The sequence below is a fragment of the Schistocerca gregaria genome, chromosome 4 (assembly GCF_023897955.1).
Source record: "Schistocerca gregaria isolate iqSchGreg1 chromosome 4, iqSchGreg1.2, whole genome shotgun sequence".
Taxonomy (NCBI): Eukaryota; Metazoa; Arthropoda; class Insecta; order Orthoptera; family Acrididae; genus Schistocerca; species Schistocerca gregaria.
The window spans coordinates 420,629,002-420,649,295 of record NC_064923.1 but is presented as its reverse complement, the minus strand read 5'-3'; the positions used below and the strand labels follow the sequence as shown (position 1 = coordinate 420,649,295).

At 37.9% G+C, this 20,294-nt stretch overlaps 1 protein-coding gene across 4 annotated transcripts in view; it reads right to left on the bottom strand.

Moving 5' to 3' along the window:
• Positions 1-725, bottom strand: part of LOC126266657 (UDP-glucose 6-dehydrogenase) — an 80,879-nt gene extending 80,154 nt beyond the window's left edge. The window contains exons 1-2 of one of the 4 annotated variants that reach the window (XM_049971071.1): positions 523-725; positions 241-400 (exon numbers count right to left, since the gene is read on the bottom strand). In XM_049971071.1, coding sequence (XP_049827028.1) covers positions 241-399 — 159 coding nt within the window. In that variant the 5' untranslated portion in view covers position 400; positions 523-725. Of the gene's footprint in view, positions 1-240; positions 401-522 lie in introns of those variants that run through there. The other 3 variants (XM_049971070.1, XM_049971072.1, XM_049971073.1) reach the window with 3 other exon arrangements.
• Positions 726-20,294: the final 19,569 nt, after the last annotated feature.

The window sequence follows — 20,294 nt, the reverse complement described above, 5'->3', positions numbered from 1 at the left end:
AAACTAATGAGTAACACGAAATTTGGAGCACGTTTACACAGAATGAACGTATCATAATAGAAGAATGCCGATTTATTTTATTTATAGGAAACCTAACACGGCCTGTAAAGATGCATCAAAGAAATTTTAATTATGGATAATAAACAAAATATGTTAGTGAGAAAATTAGGTTATATAAATATCAGGGCACACATCTCAAATGCTACGGCTTAACAAAAAACATTAAAATTTTGAAGTTACCTCATATATTGGTAATTTCTCCGAATTCCATTGCGCTATTCTCTCCGTGCTCTTGTCAACTACGGTAACTCTGATTTTTGGACATTTCAACGCTATAACACTGCAAGTGGGTCCACCAACGTACCCGGCACCAATGCAACAAATTTTGTTGATAACCATGCTGTTAATAGGTGCGGAAATTAGAATAGTTCTCAATTTACACACAGGCAATTAAGAAATGTCTGACAATTAAACAAAATCCTTTTCTTCTGAGTAATGCTGACGATAAGACTTCTCGCTCACCTGCCTAATATGTGTACTGTCGCACTAAATTAAATAAATTAACTACCGTTTACTACTGCTTTGCGAGATTGGATGCGAAGAAGCACCCAGCGAATCTCACGTCACACACCCACTACCACGCACACCTTCCCTGCTGCTGGTTACATGCACACTGATTCTATAGGAGCGAAGCCTTGTGTTTTGAAGAGACGCCAGATGACACTGTCTCTCTTCGCCCCCCTCTACACCGACCGAAACAGACGCGCGATATTTAAAATAACAATCTTCGAGTCGCTTCGGTTTAACTCTATGTTTCGACGCCAGTTTCCAGCAAAAGCGGTATTACGCGTGTTTGTTTGACGGATTTTCGCACTCGCATACTTTACCTCGTATCTAGCTGGAAATTCTGTATTCTGTTACGTACATATTTATTTTTATTTGAAAGCACACGGGTACGAACATTTATTTAGTCATCCAGGTATCATCTTACAATGATACAGGATCTGCCATTGAAGTAAGATAAAAATAATTAGCTCAGAAATACATAAACGCAGAATATATAAGTATGCTTTTATGAAGATGGGATGGCTGGTCGTCGTGGCCTTGATGAAGGAATCATCCCAGCATTTACTTGAAATTATTTAGGAAAATCTAAATTAGATGTCTGGACAAAGCAAACAGTCCTCCCGAATTTGGAGTCTGTGTCTTTACAACTGTACTGCCTCATTTGTTTGGTCCTTTTGTACACTAGTTTTCGATTTACACAAAACTTGCTCTAGATAACTTATAATATGAAACATAGTTTTGCTCTTCATTGCTGCTGATTCAGGACATCTGCTGGTGACTCCTGAACCATGAATATGTCTCTTGCACTCAGGTCCAGCCTTACGCATGTGCAAACGGTGCAATCGCACAGGCCTCCGTGCTTGTAGGGGGCAAGGGTAGTTGTAGGGACAACAGTCTGGGTGATTGACTGATCTGGCCTTGTAACACTAACCAAAACGGCCTTGCTGTGCTGGTACTGCTAACGGCTGAAAGCAAGAGAAAACTACAGCCGCAATTTTTTCCGAAGGCATGCAGCTTTACTGTATGGTTAAATGATGATGGCGTCTCCTTGGGTAAAATATTCCGGGGGTGAAATAGTCCCCCATTTGTATCTCCGAGCAGGGACTAGTCAGGAGGACGTCGTTATCAGCAAAAACAAAACTGGCTTTCTACGGATTGGAGCGTGGAATGTCAGATCCCTTAATCGGGTAGGTAGGTTAGAAAATTTAAAAAGGGAAATGGATAGGTTGAAGTGAGATATAATGGGAATTAGCGAAGTTCACTGTCAGAACAAGACTTCTGGTCAGGTGAATACAGGTTTATACATACAAAATCAAATAGGAGAAATGCAGGAGCAGGTTTAGTAATGAATACAAAAGTAGGAGCATAAGGTAAGCTTCAACAAACAGCATACTGAATGCATTTTTGTAGGCAAGATAGACATGAAGCCCGCACTTACTACAGTAGAACAAGTTTATAGGCCAACTATATCGGCAGACGACGAAGAGATTGAAGAAATACATGATGAGATAGAAGAAATTATTCAAATAGTGAAGGGAGACGAAAATTTAATAGTCATGTGGGACTGGAAAATGAAAAGCTGTAGGTGGATATGGAATGGTGGTAAGGAATGAAAGACAAAGCCACCTGCTAGGATTTTTCACTGATCATAACTTAATCATAGCTAATACTTGGTTTAAAAATCATGAAAGAAGGCTGTATTCATGGAAGAGGCTTGGAGACACCAAAAGGTTTCAGGTAGATTATATAAGGTAAGACAGAGATTTAGGAACCAGGTTTTAGATTGTAAGACACTTTCAGCAGCAGATGTGGACTCTGACCACAGTCTATTGGTTACAAACTATAGATAAAAACTGAAGAAACTGCGAAAATCTGGGAATTTAAAGAGATGGGATCTGGATAAACTGAAAGAACCAAAGGTTTACACAGTTTCAGAGAGAGCGTTAGGGAACGATTGACAAGAACTGGGGAAAGAAATAGAGTAGAAGAAGAATGGGTAGCTTTGAGAGATGAAATAGTGAAGGCAGCAGAGGATCAAGTAGGTAAAAAGATGAGGGCTAGTAGAAATCCTTGGGTAACAGAAGAGATATTGAACTCATTGATGCATGGAGAAAATATAAAAATGTAGTAATTGAAGTAGGCAAAGAGGAATACAAACGTCTCAAAAATAAGATCGACAGGAAGTGCAAAATGGCTAAGCAGGGATGGCTAGAGGACAAATGTAAGGATATAGAGGCATAAATCTGTAGTCGTAAGATAGATACTGCCAACAGGAAAATTAAAGAGATCTTTGGAGAAAAGAGAAACACTTGTAACAATATCAAGAGCTCAGATGGAAAACCAGTTCTAAGCCAGGAAGGGCAATGCGTAAGGTGGAAGGAGTATATAGAGGATCTATACAAGATCGATGTACTAGAGCGTGATATTATACTAATCCAAAAGGAAGATGGAAGTGAAATGGGAGATATGATACTGCGTGAAGAATATGAAAGAGTACTGAAAGACCTAAGTCGAAAAAAGGCCCCAGAAGCAGGCAACATTTCATTAGCAGTACTGATAGCCTTGGGAGAGCCAGTCCTGACAAAAACATACCATCTGATGAGCAAGTTTATTAACATCGAGTATAGATTTAAGTGTCAGAAAGTCTTTTCTGAAAGTATTTGTATGGAGTGTAGCCATGTATGGAAGTGAAATATGAACAATAACTAGTGTAGACAACAAAGAAATAGAAGCTTTAGAAATATGGTGCTACAGAAGAATACTGAAAAATTAGATGAGGAGATCACATAACTAATGCGGAGGTACTGAATAGAATTGGGGAGAAGAGGAATTTGTGGCACAGCTTGAGTACAAGAAGGTATCGGTTGGTAGAACATGTTCTGGGGGTTCAAGGGATCATCAATTTAGTATTGGAGGGCACTGTGGAAGGTAAAAATCGTAAAGGGGGGCCAAGAGATGAATGCACTAAGAAGATTCAGATGGATGTAGGTTGCAGTAGTTATCTAGGGATGAAGAAGCTTGCACAGGATTCAGTACCATGGAGGTGTGCATCAAACCAGTCTCTGGACTGAAGACCACAACAACAACAATCTGAAAGAAATAAAATAAAGTGTTTTATAAAATACTTTTAATGTAATGTAATTCTGTTATACATCCTTTGTGACACAACTATGGCGAATGGAGTACATCTCAGAAAATCATGTCTGCATTGGAGTCGAGGGAACCAGGGGCTATGATACTTATGCGTAAATTAAGAGGTACGCGTTCATTGTTTCTCAGCGACTCTCTACACCCTCTCTACTCATTGTTGTGGCTAACAACGAGCATTTTTCCGTCAGCCCGTCAGCAGGTGTTCCTCACAGAATGATTTGTTCATTGACGTCAGTTTAAACGTAAGGTTCTTTTCCAGTTCACGCCATTTCACGTGTTGTGTATGCAATCTGTGTGCAGATACAGTGTTTTTGCATGTCCTGTGAAGGTCGAAGTGCCAATACGGAAACGTCTCGTGAAAGGGACAGATGTAGATAATACTATGCTGGTTCTCGAAAAGTCAAGAAAGTGCTACAACATGAACAATTTTCGAGCTCACAAAAATGCGTTTTCGAAAAATTTCTTCGACCAACATCTTCAGACAGCGAAATTAAAGTCTGCTTAAAGGACGATGGTATTAGCAGTAGCCTTTCATCATCTGGTGCTTTAGATACAAGTGAACATGAAACAATGAAATGTGGAGCTTCTGTTATCTCATATTCAGGTACGCCTAGTAGTAGCAATTGTGAAATAATCACAAATTCGAAACCAGGCACTTTGTCTAATACGTTAACAACCTCCATGATAAATGAAACTGTACAGAAAGGCCCTTCTAAATTTGTAAATTTTGAGTATCCCTTAAATAAGAACAGAAGAAAATTTTCAGCTGATTGTTATGTAAGACCTTTACCAAGTGGAGAAAAAAGGGATCGTAATTGGCTTATGTATTCGAAATCTACCTACAAAGGTTTTCTGTTTTTGTTGTAAACTATTTTTATCTCCTTCAAACAAGCTGTCAAGTGATTAACTCTGTGATTGAGTTCATTTAAGAAATCGGTTTCAAGAGCAGGAGCAATCATTTAACCACATAAACCTCACAAAAATGGATAGAATTTAAGATATGTTTGAAAGAAAAATGTAGTGTTGATCAAATTGAGCTAGAACTACTGGGAGAGAGAAGGAACATTGGTGTCAGGTTCTAAAAAGAATTATATTCACTGTAAGGCACCTTGCTCACCATAATATAGCCCACAAGGGAACCAGCGACAAGCTCTATCCAGAAAATAATAGTAATTTTCTTGGTTTGATCGAAATGATAGCAGAATTTGACACTGTTTTGCAGGAACATTTAAGGAGGGCAAAAACTCAAGAAATTCATGACTATTATTTTGTAAAAAACACTCAGGTTATAACTAACAGTCGAGACCGAAATAATATTTGTTTATTTACCCGTTTCGGCTATTGTTAAAGCCATCTTCAGAGTTTTTTGGTCCCCTATGGCTCGTGGTGTCGGCTCGTCGGTTTTCTCATGATACCACGATCTCAACTGTTGGTTTTAACCTAAATATAGCACCAGGTTGCTGATCTCCTTAGACAATGCTGCCTACATTTAAGAAAAACATTCAAACTGAACCCATAAATTTACTTGCCAATAAAGTAAAAAAAAAGCAGTATTGTTAATTTTGTAAAAGAAAGTAAATATTTTTCTGCCATACTGGATTGTACTCCTGATAAAAGTCACAGTTAACAAATGGAATTTGTTGTTATGTTTGTAAATTTAGCAGGAGATGCAGTGGCTGTGGAAGAACACTTTTTCGATTTTCAGGACGTCTCTTTGACAACATGAGAAAGTTTGACTGAAACCCTTTTGCCGTGACTAGATCAACTACGACACAAAATTCATGATTAGTGAGGGCAAAGCTACGATAATGGAGCAAATATTAAAGGCTATTGAAGTGATGTTCATGTCAGAATCCTAAAGTGCAATACAAGAGCATTTTATACGTCATGTGGCAGCCACAGTCTTAATTTTGTATTATCAGATGCAGCAAAATCTACTTCAAAGGCACTCATATTTTTTCTGTAATTGATGAATGTACACTGATTTAAGTGCATCCAATCAGAGGTGGGAAATCTTATTGAAAAGTATACCAACTTTAACGGAGAAGAAGCTTTCAGATACTCGATGGGAAAGTAGGGAGGATAGAGTCAGAGCTACAAGATACCAGACAGGAGAAGTCAGAGATGCCCTTCTAGAGGTGAGCAACAACACCATTGAATTGAAAAAAAAGAAAGAGCGAAGCACAGTCGCTTGCTGTGAAAGAATTAGAAAGCTTCAAGGTCACCGTAGGCGTTATCATATGTTATGACCCTCTCTTTGCCATAATACAGCAAATAAGGCGCTTCAAGCAGAAAATATGGACATGAAAGTAGCAACTAAATCCCCCAAAAGTCTAGTGAAGTTTCTTGAGAATTTCCGTGAAGAAGGTTTTGTTAATGTGCAGACAACAGCGAAAGTGATAGCTGAAATTTACAGGTTGAACCAAAATTTGGAGAAAAGGGAACTGGCAAGAAGGCTACGCAATCTGATTATGAAGGTGAGGACATGGTTTGAAGAGCTCAGTCTTCAGAAGAGAAACACAAAATCGATTTTTCCTGCACTGTCGTTGACACAGTATTAATAAGTTTGAAACTAAGGTTTGGCTGGCTGGCTGAGTATTCTGAAATATTCGGCTTTTTGTTTTCTCCAGAAAGTTTATAATAGTTTCTGGATGAAGAATTGAAAATGCTATGTAAAAACATTCAGATAGAGCTAGGTGCAAACATAAATGGTGACTGTTCAAAAGACATTGCTCTATCAGATCTTTCGAAAGAAATTAAAGTGTTCAGAGAAATCGTGCCTGAGGACGTGAAAACTCCTATGTTAATATTGAACCACAAGAATGACATTGGAAACCCATTTCTCAGTTATACTGCCAACAGAATTATGCTAACTGTGCCAGTGATTTGTTGCCTCCACTGAAAGGAGCTTCTCACGTTTAAAGCTTATCAAGAATTGTTTCAAAGCATCATCTCGCAAGAACACCTGTCTTCCCTTGACATACTTCCACTGGGACACAGTGTGGTTTCCAAATTGATTTATGAAGATATTATTGATGAATTTTCTCTTCAGAAAGCAAGGGAAAGATGTTTTGTGTAAAGCATGTAAAGCAGAAAATACTTAGTGTTCATAACCTACAACTCATTTAATTTCTTGTTAATATAGAACACAGTCATGTGATGAAAACATTTAAGTGTATATTCTGAATAATACCTATGAACCTTATTTGACTTTGGATTTAATTAAATTGGAAGGATTCTCACAGCTAAGTTAGTTTCTATTTTAGTAATTACCATACCTGTTAAGATTCCTTCTCTGATTAATTATTTTCCTATTACAACAGTAGGTCTGCTGTAGTAACATCTCCAGTTATATTGGTGGTATCCCAATGACAAAACTTAGAATTCTTTTGAACATGATGAAGGTATATCCAATGTTGGAGGAGGGTGGGGGTGGGGGGAGATGTGGGAGAGCCCCATGCAGGAAATTATGCAAATGTCCCCGTGCCAGCTAAGGCTGGCCTTGCTTGCACTAACTCCATTTTGCTCAGAAAACTGACTCCACTCCAGTAAATATGCAACTACATGGCCATACACGTCTTCCTGTCCTCCCCTCTGTCCAACTCAAAAATTGAGTCAGCATTCCCCACGAGAACTGAGATGTTGAACTCAGAAGAAAGTGCCTTGAGACAGTGTAACTCATGGGATGCATTATCAGATATGTTTCAGTATGTATGTTGGAGGTTACATCATTTGTGTAGAACATGCGAAAACCTATACAGTCAGTCAGTGGTAATGTATATCAAGAGTTTCACATATCAGAAATCGTTAAAATTATAGTGTTAAGATGTTCAGAATTTTTTTGACGTCATTGCCTTGTTATTTGAATTTCGTAAATGTTATACTTATTTGTGTCATTGTAAAGTGATTACAAGTGCATCAATTAACTGTTTGTATTTAATCTCAGTAAAGTAGTTTTCCAGAAAAACAAAAAAATTGCTATTATCAGATTTTCTTTCAAGGAGGCTCAGTGAAGAAGTGCCAAACCGTTAACCCGAAGGTCTTAGGTTCGATATTCTGTTAGTCGTAGGATTTGTATCTGTCACTTTTCACTTCTTTTGCCGCTGTCAGTAATTGTTAATGGGGAAAAGGCTGAGTTAGACATGAACTGTAGGTCTCCCTATAAATTCCTGGGTAAATCTGTTTAAATATCAGAAGAAGCCAGCAGAGTACCTTCTCAGAGTAAGACAACACTCAAACGAGCCTTTCTGGTTGACAAAAACTTTACATATTATTGATAAATAATTACCTGCTTCACTGGGAAGTTTTCTGAGATTTTTGAAAAGGTTATGTACAGTACTCAAGAATGTTGAAACCTTGTGCACAAACCTATAACCTCATCTATGATTCTTTAAGGAATTGAGCTCCCATGTGTAAAACAGCTTCAAACATATGATGATTTTTCAGATGAATTAATTTATTAAATATATGATATACAACAATATAATATTCTCAGTATCGTCAGTTGCATATCTGAACATTTCTGGCAAAATGAGAAGCGAATACAGTTAGTAGTGAAGAACTAATAAATTCAAATGTCATGTTTGGTGCCTGAAGTTTTACCCCATTACAACGAACATTTAGTAAGTATAATGTTACTTAAAACCCATCTTGATTGCAAATATTTTTATTCATATGACCGGTTTTGGTTCATTCAGGACCATCTTCAGATATGTAAAAATAATGATACTAATTTACTATTGCATGGAAGCAAATCTTTTTCATCCTATCTAATCAACATCAAGTGTACCAGAGCGTACCTGATATTTCAGTTACAGGAGTAACCAAATCCAGCAGTTTTCACATGCTACGTCACATAAAATTGGTTGGCAGAGTGCACGTCATTTATATGAATTATAACACTATTACCGACAGGTGGCGTCTGGTACATTTGTTACGTTCCATTTGCAAATATTATATTCAGTAGATCTTTTTTTTATATTAATTAAAAATACTTAATTAAAATATGTAGATGTCAAGGTTAAAATCTGTAATTGTCAGCATTAATAAAAAACAGTAAAATTATCATTTTTATACGATCTATTAAAAAAAAAACATAGGGCGATTTATATATCTATGGTGATGGTGTGAACTTGTTTTCCTCTACGGTCTGCTTCCGTATTTCCCGCCATTTCGGTGTTGCGCCGCAGTCCGCTCAGTCGTCTGATGTCCATCGCCGCGGGCAAGAGGGCCGCACAGGAGGGCCCCGTCAACGACGCCAGGCACTGCACGCGTCTTCCGGCTTCTCCACCGTGCACCATCTCTCATCCCTTGGGCTGGATCTCCACACGCAACAGTTGTCATCTTAGTAGGTCGTCATAAATGCTAAAATAGGCGTTATGATTGAATTCGCTTTGCTCATTGAGGATTAAATCCGGATCTTTATTTTTGTGGGTGTATATTTCAATTTCTTCCAAAATGTTAAGAAACCGTCCCTTATGGGCTCTATGCAGGATGTCTAAATTGTGTTCAATGTTCGTGACTGAGTGCTTTGTCGCAGCCATATGCGCCCCAAAAGCTGTTTTGTTTTGAGAGTAGGTGTGCTCCCTGAATCTGGTTTCAAAGTTCCTACCAGTCTGCCCTATATATTGTTTACAGCAGTCATTACATTTGATCTTATAGACACCTGATTCCTGAAATTTATTCCTACTATTACATATTCTATGCCGGAGCTTCAATTTTAACGTGTTATTTGTTCGGAACCCTATTTTAACGTCGGATTTACGGAAGCATCTTTCAATTTTATCTGTAATTCTTCCACTGTAAGTGAGAGCTACATATTTTTTCTTGTTGTTCCTCTTAACTGCTACTTGACTTCCTTCATTTGTTCCATTTGCCTCTTCTTTATCTTCCTATAAATATTCATCACCTGCTTACACGTATATCCGTTCACTACGGCCACTTGTTTTAAAACACTTAACTCCTTTTCTACTTCCTGTTGGCTTAGTGGCAATCTTAGTAGCCTGTATACCATCGAAGTAAAATATGCCCATTTGTACTGCGGTGGGTGACAAGAGCTCTCATTACCTGTCGGTAATAGTGTTATAATTCATATAAATGACGTGCACTCTGCCAACCAATTTTATGTGACGTAGCATGTGAAAACTGCTGGATTTGGACTGGTTACTCCTGTAACTGAAATATCAGGTACGCTCTGGTACACTTGATGTTGATTAGATAGGATGAAAAAGATTTGCTTCCATGCAATAGTAAATTAGTATCATTATTTTTACAGATCTGAAGATGGTTCTGAATGAACCGAAACCGGTCATATGAATAAAAATATTTGCAATCAAGACGGTTTTTAAGTAACATTATAATTTCACTTATTGCTGTTGTCCCAAAAGAAATTATGTCTGTTTTTGCATTTAGTAAGTGATAAAGTGTTTTCCTTTCATTATTTTTTTGGGACTAAACAAAAAAAATTATAGGAAATTTGAAATTAAGGTTTATTGCAAGTCGCTAAGTGTCCTCATTATCAAACACTGGATGAGTATAGTCTGAGTAAATTGCTCTCAGTAAAAAAAAGCTAGCTTTTCACGCAATTCAATATATATGACACCATATTTCCTGAATTGGGTGTCATTCAGTGATAGTTATAATTTTGCAGTTAGGCCTACATTCAATGATATAATTATGTGGATACTTATAATGCCTGCAGAAGAGTATTGCAAATAGAGTTAGTAATAAAGAAGTAATCAATTAAAATGTCGTGCCTGATGTTGAAGTCCTACTGCATGAAAAGCGAACATGTAGTGAGCAGTAAAATTTTTTTCTATTTTTTAAAGAGTGTTAGAGAGAAAAAGTTTAAAAAAAACGTTCGAAATTATGTGTAAGGTTTTTGGAAATCGTTACATGCCTACATTCTCAAATACTGTATGAGATGAATTGAGTATGAGTAATTTACAAGCCATGAGTTATGCAGCCTCAAGATATAAAATGTATGTTGTACTCAGTATCGAACATTAATTCTTGATTCACTATGTCTCATTTTTAATGTAAGATTTTAATATTCATGTGTATACTAGCGTAGCACCCACTGCTTTACTCGTGAAAACTGTACGGTCTGCAGAGATTTTGTTTTGTTTTTGTTTCGTCGAATTTTTATGTTGTTCACAAATTGCAACACCTTCTAAGCTTTTCACACCAATTAATGCCATGTAAGCCTTGTCTTTTCTGAATGTACTTTTGATCAAAAAGTGATTCTGAAGCTGGAGTTCAAAGTTTTTGTTAATCTTGCATTTTGCATTCTTGTGGAGTCATTTCCATGGCAACTTCCATCCCCTAACAAATATTTCTTCTGAAGTGAAAAAACAATTCTCATAAATTTAGTTTCAAAATTTTTTGATGTAACAAAATATTTTCAAAAGAATTTTCGTCTTCTATTGCAGTCTTTAGGGGTTGCATTTACAGAATCACTGAATCACGTAATTTTTCTTATTTCTAATTGAAAAGCCAAATACCTGTTGTAATAGATGTTGTCTTAAAAATCCTTAAGAAATTATTTAATTTTACAAAACTTTCACCCACTGTTTTACCCCCTAATTCCTTGAATTTTCAAATATGTTGAAATATGTATTTTTTCTGACTGAGAAACCGAATACCAGTCTTCATAGTTCTAGCTTCAAAATTAGCTTAATGGAGACATACTTTGAAATAGCCTTTCATTCCCTATTTCACCCCCTTAGGAGTGGAATTTCAGGCAACCCTTTCCTAAATGATGCCTACAGTACGAGCTCCACACCCTCTCCAAACTTTATGTCCTTCTGGTGTTGTCTGGGCGATTATGAGTCAGTGAATCAGTTAGGTCTTGTTCCACCTACTTAGGGACTTAACTTTCAAAATCAGTGAAACACGTATTTTTCGTCTCTAACTGAGAAGCCAAACCCCCTTAGGGACTGAATTCCCAAAAACACTGAGATGAATATATTTCATTTCTAACAGTGAAGGCAATACAAATTTTTCTAGATTTATCTTCAAAAATGCTTGCTCAATGAAATACTTTGATAAAAAGTTTCATCCCCCATTTCACCCCCATAGGGACTGAATTTCCAAGAACAGTTTTTTTATTTGTAACTGAGAAGCCAAATTCAAATTTTCATAGATTTATCTTCAAAGATAGTTCATAAGAAAATAATTTCATAAAAATTCTTATCTTTATTTCACTCCCTTAGGGATTCAATTTCCAAAAACACAGAAACACATATTTTTTATTTGTAACTGAGAAGTCAAATATGAATAATCATAGATGTAGCTTTAAAAATACTATAGCAGTTCTTTAATAATGATATTAAAAAAAAGAAACAGCTTTCACCCACTATTTCACCCCCATAGTGTTTAATTTCCAAAAATGTTGAAACACACATTTCTTTATTTCTGAGTAAGAAAAAAATACCCGTTTTTGTAGGTCTTGTCCAAAATTGCCTTAATGAGAACATTTTTCAAAAGAACCCTTCATCCCCTTTTTCACCTCCTTAGGGTTGAAATTCTGAAAAATCCTTTCTTAAACGACGTTTACAGTATAAGATCCAAGCCTCCTCCAAATTTCAAGTTTCAATCTGTAGTGGTTAGGGCTGGGTGACGATAAGTCAATCCGTCAGTCAGTCAATCAGGACATTGCCTTTTATATATCATAGATTAAGATTACGACAGCATTTTAAATTTTTAAATTAGATCAGTTCATAATTATATGAAGTATTGAAAGTCTAAGTTTTGTTACATCTGAAAGCCATTAAATTGGTAACCTACAACGGAGATGAGGTGACCATTTTAGTAGTGCAGTCCTACAGATAGAATTCTTAGATAAAGTTTGTGTTCCAGAAGGACCTTTGCTTTGAAAATATAATGAACATTTCAAAGTTAAATGTTAGTTTCATGTTGAGAGGTTAATTAATGTTAATCACAGTTATCAATTGTAAAAATTTTTTCTTGAGTTTGGCATTTGCAATTAATAACAAATGAAGTAATTAAGCTTGTCAGCTGCAGGAATGTAAATAGAATATGTTACAATCATTTCATTTCCACAATGTATATCAGTTTTTGGAATAAGGCTAGCTGATATTGATTTCAGTTACCCTTTATAAAACTTGTTCTGATAAAATTAATACGTCTCCATACCAAACAATAATTAAAAAAACAATAAAATGACCATAGTGTTCATGAAAATTTAGGATTATTTCCACAGGCTTCAGTTGTTATGCTGAAATAAATTGACCAACTACAGCTGTACTTTTATCTGAGAGCTTTAGTAGTTGTCATTACCAGGTGATGTGTCCCAGTAAGATGGTGGTCTACTTGCATTGAAAGTATGCATCTGGATGATAGTATGTTGTGTATATGAAGATGAGGGACTGTGCATGGCTTTAGCTTGAGCAACAGAGTAAGTGTCTGCTGGCTACAGATCTAACAAGGCATGTATTCAGGGCTGGTTTCTGGTAGAGATGGTCACAGTTTCCTATTTTCTCCCCCTTCTCTCCCCCCCTACCAATCACAAATGTAATATGCTGCCACTGCCACTTTTAATGTACTACAGTTATATAGGATTTAATAGTAATAACAATAAAATATACAAAAGAGTTTAGTGTACTAACAGTAAGTTGCTTACATTAATGCTTAGTACTAGCTTCAAAATAACATCAAAATAAATGAAAATGTGTACACAGCATTGTCAGTGTTTCAGTTAACATTCTTATTGTTTATAGAAGTATCCTGATTATGACAAGGGAATAAATAAGAGGAATGCTATTTCTTTCAATCATTTCCATCAAAGGTCTGGAAAGTCAGTGTTTTTGTTTTTCTTTTTCCTCAGAGGATGTCCTTTAGCTTTGTGGCAACCAAGAGATCCATCGATCAAATAGGTGCACTGTTAAATGGTGTGTGAAGTGATATCTTTCTGGCAGTTCGCTTTTGCTTGATGTCTTGTAAAGACATATGTCCTGTGACCTACTCAAAGTGCATAAATCTTAAGTAAATCGTCATTATGTTTTGCCATAAATTATTTCCTCATTTGTCGTTAGCATAACAGTAAGGCCAAAACTCTACATTGGTTAAATACCAATTAGAACAAGCAAAAGCATTAAATAACAGAGTCGCCATCACCACACTCTCTGACACCATCAACGCCACTGACTATGGCACTTAAAAGAAAAAAAATACATTTTTCTCTATTCCAACCACCTGAACTCTGGATAAAAATGTGCTCTCGAGTTTCCATGTTATTCTGAATCTGCAAAATGCTTCATCTCTGCTGAATAATTTGAAACTCCCCCCATTTTCGTCAGCAAACAATGAATGGTGGTTTCTTCAAGTGAAAGTGACTTTGACAAGTACATGTTAGTATTGGCACAATTAGACAATGATTACATAAAAACATTGAAAATGTGCTAGTGAACAATCGTACATTCGTGTGAAAGGCACTTTGCTTGAACATTATTCCTTTCTGCAACACAAACGTTTGAAAAATCTGCTTTCACCTTAAACTCGCGTGAAGCGGAAACCATCTGAAGTGCTGAGGGAACAGCGTTCGTTTGCATGTAAAGACGTCTTGACCTGACCTGCTTTATGTCTGAAATGGCTTAACATACTTCTCAGAAAAATACGTTCTTTGCTGCCAGCAGGTACTAACTTGCCCAGCAAAGAAGGCAGATGTAACAGGTAATTACCTAGAAAATAATGATTTTTGTGGCGAAAGTTCATCTTCTGAGAGTGGTCCCGAAATGAGCACGCTGAAAAATGAAAATGCTCCTGGCCCTGGAATGTGCAGGGCAATGTCAATAGATGATACTGGTGGCGGATCGTGTGACTTCACGAGAAAGATACCGTGATCGCCACCAGAAAACAGCTCGCACAGAGTAAACCAACAGCAGTTTACACAAAGGTAAGTACCTACAAACAAAAGTCGTGTGTACAAAGAACAAAACTTTGACTGCAGTGCAAGTGTTTTACATAAAAAGACAACATGCTAATGGTTCTACAAGACGTTTGGACACAGTACAAGACAATGAACAGTGCCACGTGATTATCTGGATGATGTGCATTAGTGTGTGCCATACTCATGATGGAGATAAATACAACCTGTGCAACAACAAAAACCCTAGTAATGTACACTGCAGCAACAACACAATCCAAACAATAATACCAGATGATGATTCGTAGTCGATTCCAGTCCAAAAATTAAAGTTTTTCCATGGTAACTGTGTCCTGAACCAACTTCAGCCACTTGCCATAACTTGTCAGTGACAAATAATACCTGCACCAACACGTATGTTGAATGGGAGGTTTCATTAAATTTCTGTCCTGCTTTCGCGCCAACAACGAAGTTTGTCATTGCTTGTGTCAATGGGAAAATCACAGGAACTGACTGTGTAAGATTTTTCAGAGTGATGCCAGACCTGGTTAAGAGCTGTTTAGTAAGTGCTGTCATTAACAATTTTCTACCAGTCATGTGACTATGCCGCTTAACAAAGAGTGCGCAGAGCCCTCTCCGACCTGCACAAAGATTTCTGTGCTGCATTCAATGGATCCGGGAGTCTCAGTCTTCGGCAAATGTGAACTGCACACATTTGTGGTACTTGAGAAGCAACCCGTTTCTTCTGGTACAGCATCCGAGACAGGTGACCTACGTGTCATCTCCAGTGATACTATCTATGCACAGTTATTGAATGAATTTCCTGCACTGATAGATCCAGTTAAAAGAGAAGAGGAACGCTGCCACACCACATAGCATCACATCAAGACCATGCCCAGACAGCCTGTAGTTTTCCATACAGGTCGACTACGTCCAGAGAAATTTGCAGCAGCACAAAAAGACACACACACAAAAGACGTTATCAGAAGCATTTTGTCTGTGTGTACAGTGATTGTGCATCTACACTCCACATGGGAGGAGGAGGAAGGTGGTACATGGAGATTAAGCAGCGATTACTGAGCGTTAAATGCTCGCATGGTACTGGACCCCTGTGAGCCACTGAACATTGCCGCTTTTAATAATGTAGTTAGTACTGTATCTGTATTTCTATATTTAGTGTCGTCGATTGTGCTAAGGCAATACAGACACCAATGGCCAAAGAGGACATAAAGGGAACGGCCATCACCACAGTTTGGACAATATTATTACAATTTTGTGCCATATGGCTTAGGAAAAATCATGCAGACATGTCAGAGATCCGTCCACAAAATTTTGCGAGATCTCCCATTTGTATTTTGATTTCTTGACGATATTTTGATTTTTTCTAAGTCGTTGCAAGAACATTTACACCAACTCTTTCAACACCTTGAAGAATTTGGCATCCTTATTAATATAAGGAAATGTGTGTTTGCAAAAGCGGAAATTTCTTTTCTTGGCTACAAGGTCTCCTGCACTGGGTTGGTGCAACTACAAGAAAAGGATGTAGCTATTCAAAATGCACCGTGCCCTATTATATACAGGGGCCTCCAGCGATTTATTAGCTTCATGAACTTTTATCGCCACCATTTTCTGCACGCTGCGGTTGTGCAACAACTTCTCGATCATATTGTCTTTGGGAAAGAACAGTTCTGGCAACAGAAAAATTCTGTGATCTGTGGAAGCATCTAAAGCATTTGAAGACATCAGTATCTAATGCAGGGTTGGCCATGGAGTGTCAAACTGCATGCAAGCACTATGTGTGGGCTGCGTGCAAACACAATGTGTGGACTGCATGCAGGCTGAAGCACGACCTGTCTCGGCATTACTCGGTCCTTTCCAGATGTACTCGGTATAGTGTGATATTTCGTTTGGCATTACAGTGCGGCATTTTTCGGTCGGCACGGCTTTCTTCAGTTAGCAGAATCACGGTATCAGCGCTGTTTACCTTTCGCCATTTGTTCATAGTACACAAGAGAACAACACAAGTCCAATGACTATTTGCACAAAAGAGGCAGTTTAGCAATCTATAGTCACAAGCTTTCAAAATAAATGAGAATGACAGGAGTGAAGGATAAGAATGCCCAATATAAATATATTATTCAAGGTATAGTTGTCTAATCGATGGACGCCACAAATATGCTATGGGACAACATAACTACATCACGCAGAAAGAATTTAAAGATTTAGTTGACTATGAAAGAGCACGAAATTACAGTGATTGAGAGATGGGAGTAGTTGTTTTGTACATCAAGAAGCACTTTGTGCTACATATTTAGGGATGAAATCGGTGGTAACAGTATTAAATTTCCTGAAGTGGCACACATTATTCCACTGCCTGTTGTAACAGTTTCCGATGGAACTGAGCAGCTAGTAAGGAAATTTTATATATTGCCGCAAGGTACATTGGTTAAATCAAAGTGTCATGCCTGGAAAGATATTTAGAATTTAAACCTCTTATTGTTGAATTTATGAAGGAAAAATGGGAGTACGTACGAGAATTAGAACAGCTGGAATGTATTGCAGACCACACAGTTTATGTGAATTTCATACTTCCCACAATGAGACACTGCAAAGTGAGAAACAGCTTATTTCTGATTTGATGGGAACGCATTTAAAAGAAAATCACATTCTGTAACGGTCAAATTCCGACAAAAAACGTCGTGCATTTCCGTAAGCTCAATGACATTACAGAAAATGCGTGGTTTGAAGAATTCACTGTGACCTTGAAAGAATCACAAGGGTAGTTTTCTAAACGTTTTGAGGACACTGCCAATCTCACATCTGTTTCTGATATGTTTTCGAGACCTACGCTGTTGCAGTTGAATAAGCTTCTAGACATGTGCAGGTGGAACTCAGTGGCGCCAATGTAATTCTCATTAAAAGACAAATCTTTTTCGTTAAAACTCTTCAGGAGGTATACGTTATTTTCTTTAGGGAGGTTTCCACATCTCCATAATAATATTGCAAATGTGATAAAATATTTCGATCACCGTATATTTGTGAAAGACTTTTTTCGATAATGAAACAAAGTAAATCATGATTACTTGACAACCTGAGCACGAAAATCTGAGAAACTGTCTGCTTCTGTCCGTATGCTGACAGTTTTTACCAGATAAAAATTATATTTTGTCTTTAGTGAGCCAAAAATAATCAAAAAGTGCTGAAAATTTGTTTGTTTGTGGCCTATATTGTTGAGAATCGTGATAGAACCAAGTCATATGCAGTGCTGTGTGTTGCGATTTAAATGCGGCGTATTTGCCGTTTCCCCTCTTCCCTCTCCTCACACACAGACAGTCTGCCATCTCGGTGATGGAGGAAGTGTGCAGCCAAACTGAACGCTATGGCACTTGTGCTACCTGATGGCTCACGCGCTCAATTCTTGGTTTCCCTGATCTAAGGAAAGACAGCTAACATATGCAGAGCACGGTGCACCATTATAAATTATTGTAGATGCCAGCCAGATATCAGTGGGCACTGCTTTATGGCAACAGATTCACTGATCTTGACAACCACTGGCATTTTTCTTAGCCCTACAAATAGAGAACTTCTCGCCATGTACATGGGCATTAAACACTTCCAAACTATTTTAGTAGGCATAAAATTTGTAGAGTTTACCAACCATTACCCACTTGCTTCTATTTTACGGCAGTCAGCTGAACTTATTTCGCCAAGTCAATGCCGACATGCAGACTTTGTGGCACATTTTACAATGGAAGTTCGAGGCAGCAAAGGAAAAGGCAATACCATGGCTGATTGCCTCTTAAGAAAAGTAGTCAGTATAGCAGCGGTGGACTGGGCGAAGATTGCAAACAGCCAGCTGATGGACACTGACATACTACGGTACATTCTCGATGGAGCACCTGTCTCGATTCATCTGATGCATATACCAGTGATGGAGCTGCAAATAAACTCTTGCGTGACTGCAACAGCGATCGTTTATGCCTCTAATCCCACAAAAACATCGTCGAGAGATCTTCAGTGCTATTCACAAGATTTCACACCCTGCCATCAAAGTAGTGGTTAGACTTGTGACAAGCAAGTGGTCTAACAAGGTGTCAAGAAAGACAGCTACATATGGGATCGATCCTGTGTTTTGTGCCAGAAAAACTACATTTTAATCTGGACCTTGTTGGCCCATTGCTGTGTATAGATGGTCACAGTTACCTGCTAACGATTGTTGATCATTGCATTAGGCGGTCAAAATCCATACATCTAGTAGAAATCACAGTTGAATCCGACACCAAGACACTTGTGAATGTCTTGTTTTCAAATCCAGGTTCCCTCTTACCATTACTACAGACTGAGGGAATCCGCCTGAGAGATTATTAATCAGTTAGATGCTTAACCTTTGTGGCAGACACCATATTTGTACCACGAGTGCCCACCCAGCTAGTAATGATCAACTGAATGTAGCGCTCATTTGAATTCGTTCCCATGTCCTGATAAAGAATCTTGGACTGATACACTCCTCTGGGCTCTGATAGGTCTCCAGTGGCCATAAAAGAAGAGTTGTCCAGCACAACTAGTGTTTGGCGAACAGCTGAGAGTACTTTTAGTCTCTACCAGCAGATCAACCATCCAATAATGTTCTCCAATAACTAGAACTGCACATCTCAGAACAACATTCACAGAACGTGCAACAGCACAGAGAACACTCTCAATCCATTTTATATTAGTTGAACACATCAATGCTTGTCTCAATGTGTGATGACGCTGTACATCCTCCTCTCACCTCTCCATATTCTGGCCTAAATTAAGTGATTTCAAGAGGAACAAACAATTTTGTCATCCAAAAGGTGTAAGTAGGCTGTTTAAGTATTTTTATTGGTAACGCCAACACCACGTAGCGCTCTGTATGAAAAATCACTGGCTGTGCCGTGTGCAGTCTGTGGCTGGTTTGCATTGTTGTCTGCCATTGTAGTGTTGGGCAGCGGCAGCTGGATGCTAACAGCGCGTAGCATTGCACAGTTGGAGGTGAGCCGCCAGCAGTGGTGGATGTGGGGAGAGAGATGGCGGAGTTTTGAAATTTGTAAGAATTGGTGTCATGGACTGCTATATATATTATGACTAGTGAGGTAAATACATTGTTTGTTCTCTATTAAAATCTTTCATTTGCTAACTATGCCTATCAGTAGTTAGTGCCTTCAGTAGTTTGAATCTTTTATTTAGCTGGTAGTAGTGGCGCTCGCTGTATTGCAGTAGCTTGAGCAACGAAGATTTTTGTGAGGTAAGTGATTTGTGAAACGTATAGATTAATGTTAGTCAGGGCCATTCCTTTGTAGGGATTTTTGAAAGTCAGATTGCGTAGCGCTAAAAATATATTGTGTGTCAGCTTAAGCACAGTCTTGTACAATTTTTCTAAGGGGACGTTTCAAAGGGTAACATGAGAATGTTCCAATTGAGCGACATAAACCGATACATCTACATCTACATCTACATGACTACTCTGCAATTCACATTTAAGTGCTTGGCAGAGGGTTCATCGAACCACAATCATACTCTCTCTCTACTATTCCACTCCCGAACAGCGAGCGGGAAAAACGAACACCTAAACCTTTCTGTTCGAGCTCTGATTTCTCTTATTTTATTTTGATGATCATTCCTACCTATGTAGGTTGGGCTCAACAAAATATTTTCGCATTCGGAAGAGAAA